We start from the raw sequence: 7057 nt of genomic DNA on the forward strand, positions 1-7057 counted from the left end.
ACACATAAGCACAGGTAAAGTGGGTAAATGCTGCCTGGCCAGAATAAAAACAAAGAGCACCAATGTCAACCAGTGACTTATGAAGGATGTCGCGCAAAGACCCAGATATTTATGTGTTTTATGGACCAAAACAAAGTAATGAGGCCACTGGCGTACAGTACATTCATCAGGTAGGAGGAATCATACTGCTCCCTGGTGGTCAAACTTATTGCAGCAATTTCAATTTAGATTTGCTGGCATTTTTGAAAATACATAAGTTGTTAAAAGAGTGCTTCTCATAAAAAACACAAATGTAATAAAACATCGTCTCTAATTATATGAAGGCTTGTTCATTTCTTCAGAGTCTGTCTTTATTCTTTCCACAAATTCCCGACAACAATACCTAAAAACAACAACAGTCCAAGGTTTCTGTTTGAAACAAACTTTTTCCAGCAGTCTTCTGGTTTGTTGATGTCTAATGTGTAAATCTACGAGAGAAGAAAATAAATATACTTCAATGGAAAACCTAATCTTAAAACACATGAATCTGTGCATGTTTCTCATTTAAATGTTGTATTAAAGTTGACCATGATCCTCACCTGGTTTGTCAGGTGCATTGCTACACCGGTGAGTACAGCATAGTAAGGGAGAGTCTGTTCAGCATTGACCCCAGCTAATACCAGTCCAGACATCATGGCCACAACGAAGCCACTCAGCCAGGGTTTGGTTTGCTCCTGGAACCTCAGTGCAGTAGATTTGACTCCTACTTTGATGTCATCCTCCTTATCCTATTTATGAAAGACAAAACAACACGAGGTCATAGTCAATCAAGGTCCCTACTTTAACATCCTGGATCCTGTGGACTTTCCTCCTCTGACCGCTAGCCCTCGCCATCCCGCTGTGTCGCTGAGGTCTGCGCCATCTCCACCACTACGCCCCCGGAGCCGCGGTGGGCAACCCGACGCTGTGGTGCAAACTCACCGCGGAGAGCTGTGCTTTACCCCGGCTCCTCGGAGAAGAGGACCCACGGCGCGGCTACCTGGGAGTCACTCACGCAGTCCGGCTGGCGCATCTCCATCTGAACACCCCCGGTGCCGCGGCGCGGGCGTCTCAGATGGCCAGCAGCCCCCGGTAGCACCTCCTCTCTCCACGCTGGTCCTCGGGGATTCCATCGTCAGGAACGTGCGGATGAGGGGGGCGCTCACGCTGTCGTTCCCGGGAGCCACTGTTGTTGACATAGTGGACAGAATTCCCAACATTCTGGCATCCCACCCACAGGTTAACCGGCTCATCATCCACATCGGCACCAATGACATCCCCAAACAGCAATCTGAGCTGCTGAAGTTGGACTTCCTCCTACTCTTCAGCCTCCTTGGTCAGTTGCAGGTGAGTGCTTTTATCTCCAGGCCCACCCCCACCTGTGGCAGAGGGATAGGCCGTTTCAGCCGGCTGCTCAGCCTTAACACCTGGCTTTCCTCCGCCTGTGTCTCCCACGGCGTGGGTTTTATTAACAATTTTGATGCCTTCTGGGAGAGGAGGCATCTTTTTGGGGCAGACGGGCTCCACCTCAACGCCTGGGGACGCCGTTTGCTGTCCGCCAATTTGGCATTTGGCGTACAGCACTCCCGCACATCGCCCTGTCACTACCCCAAATTGACATTACCTGCAGATCTGTCTGCCACTGACTGATGTTCCCCTGGTCCCAGCTCCTATATTTGTTCCACTTTTAACAGTAATACACAAAACTCTGGACTCGGACCTCTCTCTCCCACAGTCAACACAATACCCGTCATAATCACAAACAGAGAGCAACAGAATTATCATAAATCTAGTAACTCCAAAAACATTAATAACCTCCGGCCTCTTCAAAAATATCAACATCCATTCAACTCTATTGTCAAAAATCCACCAGTCTCAATCAGTATGGCACTTTTAAATGTCCGCTCTCTGTTGAACAAGTCTTTTATTATATATGTATACCAGTTCACCTGGGCAAAAATCCCTTATTGATGTCTGAGGTTAGAGGAGAATGGACAGAAAGGAAGCTGATAGGAAGGCAAGGTTAACTCAAATAACCACTCAGAAGAACATCTGCTAAAAAGCATCTCTCAACGCACAACACGATGGGCTACAGCAGCAGAAAAGCACATTGGGGGCTCCTGTCAGGAAATTGAAGCTATCATTTGCAAGCTAAATTGGACAACAGGTGACTGGAAAAACTGCTTTCCTGGTCTGGTGCTGATGACCTTGGTCATGATTTCTGCTGCAACACTTAAATGGCAGTGTCAGAATTTGGCATTAAAAAAAGCATGTTGCCAGGTATCATTGGTTCAGGGTAGTGTTGGTGTATGAGAGCGTTCTTTTACATTTACTGCACTCAGCCTTTGGTTTAAGGAAAGAATTGTGTTTAATAGGAACGAAGTGGTGCGATCTCTCAGGCCCACTACTTTACCTGATGTGCGTATATTGTGTCATATACCAGCGTCCACATCACTCCTGAGAAGTATAGCGGGAGACACACGGACCAATCACAAGAGCCTTTAATAGCGGACCAGCCGAGCAGAGCGCCCCAGTTGAAAGTGAGTCCTAAAGTGAGAGAAGAGAACAAGAGAACAGCTATAGTTCTGATAATCTGTAAAATATTAACTCTAGACAAAGAACACTACAAGATAACTTTACACAGCACATACCCAACACAAACTGTGGCCAGTAAGTGAACCTCTTCATCAGCGGGTAGGTGATAACAAGAGATAAAGAAGCAGCACCCAGAGCTATACTGTGAGAGCATTTTGAACAATGTGAGGGAAAGACTGCAAAATAACTGGATAAATAATCACTTTTAGTTACACTATGAAAATTAACACACTGTAGTAATATTGTGATCCAGTTCAACTGTTGCACTGATTTTTTTTTCTCATGACTCGGAGGATTTAATCTAACCTATATACCTGTTCCTATTCTTCTATTTATATTTTCTTAATAAAATGTCATTAACGTTCATACATAAAATTGATTCTGAGTACCTGTAATAGTTGAGACACAAAAGAACCCCAAGTGCAAGCGAGAGCTGCCCTCCCAGGAAGACCAGCGCCTGCATTCGAGAAATCTCTCCTGATGCGATTGGTCGAGAGGCTGTGCGGGACACCTGCGCAAAAACACAAACACTTTCAATTTATCAGAGCTGAAAAATAAAGAAACACTTTGAGCAGGGGAGTGACAGTGACACAGGTAAGTCTAACGTCTGCTTAGAAATGGAAGTTTAATTTACTTTATTGCAAAAACATGTCCTGTTCTTTGTTTGGAGTCAGCTGTAAGAAAATCTCATTTACTTTTTTGTCGAAGTCTTTGTCCCACATGTCATTGATGGTGCAGCCGGCCCCTCTCATGAGAAGAGCACCTGTACCAAACAGTGTGAGCATGCCCAGATCTGGGAAGCATCCAGGGTTAGCAGCCAGAGCAATGCTCCATGTACAGGGGAGGTACAGCAGCCATGTCCCTATGATTAAAAGGCAATGAATTTCAAGGGAATTAAACAAGGAAGTAAGATAAGAACAGAAACAAAGCCCACAAAGAGATGAATGTGCAGCCAATAGCTACATTAATCTGGTGGCATTTTAAATGTGGTTTGGTTTTAGATGCATCTGTGCAGTGACACTGAAAAAATGCAGGGGCAAGATATTTTAGACTCATTGTCTTACACAGTAATTACATAAGAGTTTTACAGTTTGGTAGGATTCTTTCAAAGAACAATTTTAACAATTATTATCTACATCATGAGTTAGGGCTACATGCTTACAAAGATGCTTCCCTGTTAGTGCCAGTTAATAGCTCTACAAGGTCAAAGATGACGTGCTTATTTTAGCCATTTGTTTTCTGAAGACTGTATTAATGTTATATAGCTTCTTGTTTTGTTCTGTTTTGTTAACATGGTGAAAATGCTGCTAAAAATCATTCTGGGCTTAAAGAGTGCATGTTTGGAATAAAGTCAAAATTCTGCAATATTCTAGATATCAATATTTTTCTTTTAAACTGACACAGATAAAAAATCATTGCATAGCAGAAAATGAATGTGTAGACATGGTCATAATGACCTGCTGAAGTTAAACCTGAGTACATGAGCTTGCTTTGTCACAGTAGGAAGGAAAAACTCCCTTTTAACAGGGAGGGACGGCTATCTGTCGCGACTGGTTGGGGTGAGTGAATGAAGACACGACAACCCAACAATGTGATGTTCATATAAGTACAAACCTATAGGTTTGTCCAGCCTCATCAGCCGGAGGTACGGTTGGACGTGTACTGGTGCTGAATTTACTATAGTAGCAGCTGATAAACTGAACCGTCTTCTCCCGTTTTGCTGTGTTTCAAGAAGTCTTATTGATGACCAGATTGCAGATTGGTTCTTAGGCTTTCTCTTCCACACACGGGAGTCTGAGGGGGGCCCATCTCCAGCCTGTATCCCTTCCTTCTGGATGAAGCAGGTAGAAAGTGTTATGGTTCAAAATATTGGGGATGGAGACAAGAGAAAAACCACAATAACAACACTGGTCCGGCCGGGTCAAGTCAAACGATGATTTTAATGATCACACACGTGGGAGATGGACACTGATGCAGACAGCCTCAGATCTCAAAATGGTGGAGCATTGCTCAAACTCTTATAGCCTCTGGTTCTCCCACCTTATCATAAAAGCCTAAACATTCACATGCTTTTCTCTCACACGGCGCCTAAGCTACGACCTTGGCTCCCCGTTTATCTGCTCCTGCTGAGTTGGGGCAGAAAACTCCAGTATATTCTGTTCTCTTCTAATCAGACAAATAAGGCGATGACTTTCTGCAAACAGTATTTCTTATAACATCATAAAACAATATCATTCATCCACAATAAATCAGCAGTCTAATGTAATGCAAATCAGTTTAACGAATGCAATAGTTATCAGCTTCTTCTAATTCAGGAGAATAATGCAAACTAAAACTACATAATAATTCACAATCTTTAGTTAGGGGTATAACATGGCATAAAATAATATTATAATCTAACAATTGACATCGATAACAAGCTCCATGGTGGATCCTTTTCAGAGTGCTCAAAGCTAGCTTGGCTGGGAACATGGTGTCTCTCTGCACACACAGAAGCAGAAAGACACATGCAAACGAAGGTTAAACAAATACATTTGGTACAACAGAAACAGAGATGTGTGAAACTTTTGGCTGAAACAACCTGACTGTTTTAGCTGTTTAGGTAAGACACTGCACACACCTACATGAGACAAGCTGGTGTTACAGTAACGAGGCTAAGCTATCACTGAAAATATAATTCAATTCAATTCAATTTTATTTATATAGCGCCAAATCACAACATAAGTCGCCTCAAGGCGCTTCATAGATACAGAGAAAAACCCAACAATCATATGACCCCCTATGAGCAAGCACTTTGGCAACAGTGGGAAGGAAAAACTCCCTTTTAACAGGAAGAAACCTCCGGCAGAACCAGGCTCAGGGAGGGGCGGCCATCTGCTGCGACCGGTTGGGGTGAGAGAAGGAAGACAGGATAAAAGACATGCTGTGGAAGAGAGACAGAGGTTAATAACAGATATGATTCAATGCAGAGAGGTCTGTTAATACATAGTGAGTGAGAAAGGTGACTGGAAAGGAAAAACTCAATGCATCGTGGGAATCCCCCGGCAGCCTATGTCTATTGCAGCATAACTAAGGGAGGATTCAGGGTCACCTGATCCAGCCCTAACTATATGCTTTAGCAAAAAGGAAAGTTTTAAGCCTAATCTTAAAAGTAGAGATAGTGTCTGTCTCCTGAATCCAAACTGGAAGCTGGTTCCACAGAAGAGGGGCCTGAAAACTGAAGGCTCTCCCTCCCATTCTACTTTTAAATACTCTAGGAACAACAAGTAGGCCTGCAGAGCGAGAGCGAAGTGCTCTAATAGGGTGATATGGTACTACAAGGTCATTAAGATCAGATGGGGCCTGATTATTTAAGACCTTGTATGTGAGGAGCAGGATTTTGAATTCAATTCTGGACTTAACAGGAAGCCAATGAAGGGAAGCCAAAACAGGAGAAATATGCTCTGAATGCTACCAACACACTTGCTAACTCTAGTGTGATATAACGCCAAAGCAAGCTTACAATGAAGGTTACAATAGAGAATATACCAAACACTGGACAGATGACAACCACATCAATACTTCCCTGCTGGGTCGTCATTGGTCGTCTCTTCTTTGAGGCTGACAGACAAGTTGGAGGACCAGTGCCTCCAACTGGTGTGGAGTGTGCATCACAATTTCCTTACTGGTTAAATAAAAACCAGGTCTCACACTAACTAGTTTTTATTTTTTATTATGGCAGCTCCATATTCAGCATTCTTTATCCAGTATATCCACTTTGCCTCCTCTGCACATGTACAAACAATCAGTAAGTTGGTTTTATTCGTTTTTGTGGTTTCTTTTGCAATCCTCAATGGGAAATAGCTACAGAGGTCACTTTCTGTCAACCATATGTATGCAATAATATAAATAATATTCAGCTTAATGGAAGCTTTTATATGCCAATAGTTTTTTTAATGGCAGTGTTTTGTTAGTTTATCTAACACTGCTTCACCTAAGGCGTTCTTAACAATTGCCTGTTTCTTTCTTTTTTTGCACTTATTAAGGAAAAAGCACCCATGCTTTTTTGGTTAAAACCATATGTTGGAAAACCTCTTTGAACAAGCCCTGTAAGTCTACTTCACTTATTTTGTTCTTGTTAACATACAAAACAACCATGGAGTAGTAACTGATCGGATCCTAGAAATTTATTTCTGTTCATCTGGACCCAGCGTTTAGTAGAAACATTTTATCACTTATCTATGTGACTTCTTCAGTTTCAGCCGACTGCAGGCTTCACCAACTTTACAAACAATACGGCTGCATAACGACTAAAATAACACCAATAAGCCAGAAGCTTAGTTTCAATAAAAAATAATTCAAAGTGAGTAATAAGCTAAATAAGTCCTAAACAGATTCTTAAATTTACTTGTCAAGACAGGGTAGGGCTGTGGAATATGCAACATTATTGCATATGCAAAAAACA

General features: G+C 42.4%; 1 protein-coding gene across 1 annotated transcript in view; it reads right to left on the reverse strand.

Annotated features, from left to right (window-relative positions):
* Positions 1 to 293: 293 nt before the first annotated feature.
* The window catches only part of LOC112435655 (4-hydroxybenzoate polyprenyltransferase, mitochondrial-like), a 41830-nt gene continuing 35066 nt past the window's right edge, over positions 294 to 7057 (reverse strand). The window contains exons 2-8 of the mRNA XM_076891057.1: positions 4228 to 5094; positions 3309 to 3475; positions 3003 to 3124; positions 2670 to 2755; positions 2432 to 2565; positions 579 to 767; positions 294 to 467 (exon numbers count right to left, since the gene is read on the reverse strand). Coding sequence (XP_076747172.1) covers positions 351 to 467; positions 579 to 767; positions 2432 to 2565; positions 2670 to 2755; positions 3003 to 3124; positions 3309 to 3475; positions 4228 to 4249 — 837 coding nt within the window. The 5' untranslated portion in view covers positions 4250 to 5094 and the 3' untranslated portion in view covers positions 294 to 350. The remainder of the gene's footprint in view (positions 468 to 578; positions 768 to 2431; positions 2566 to 2669; positions 2756 to 3002; positions 3125 to 3308; positions 3476 to 4227; positions 5095 to 7057) is intronic.

The sequence above is a fragment of the Maylandia zebra genome, linkage group LG12 (assembly GCF_041146795.1).
Source record: "Maylandia zebra isolate NMK-2024a linkage group LG12, Mzebra_GT3a, whole genome shotgun sequence".
Lineage (NCBI taxonomy): Eukaryota > Metazoa > Chordata > Actinopteri > Cichliformes > Cichlidae > Maylandia > Maylandia zebra.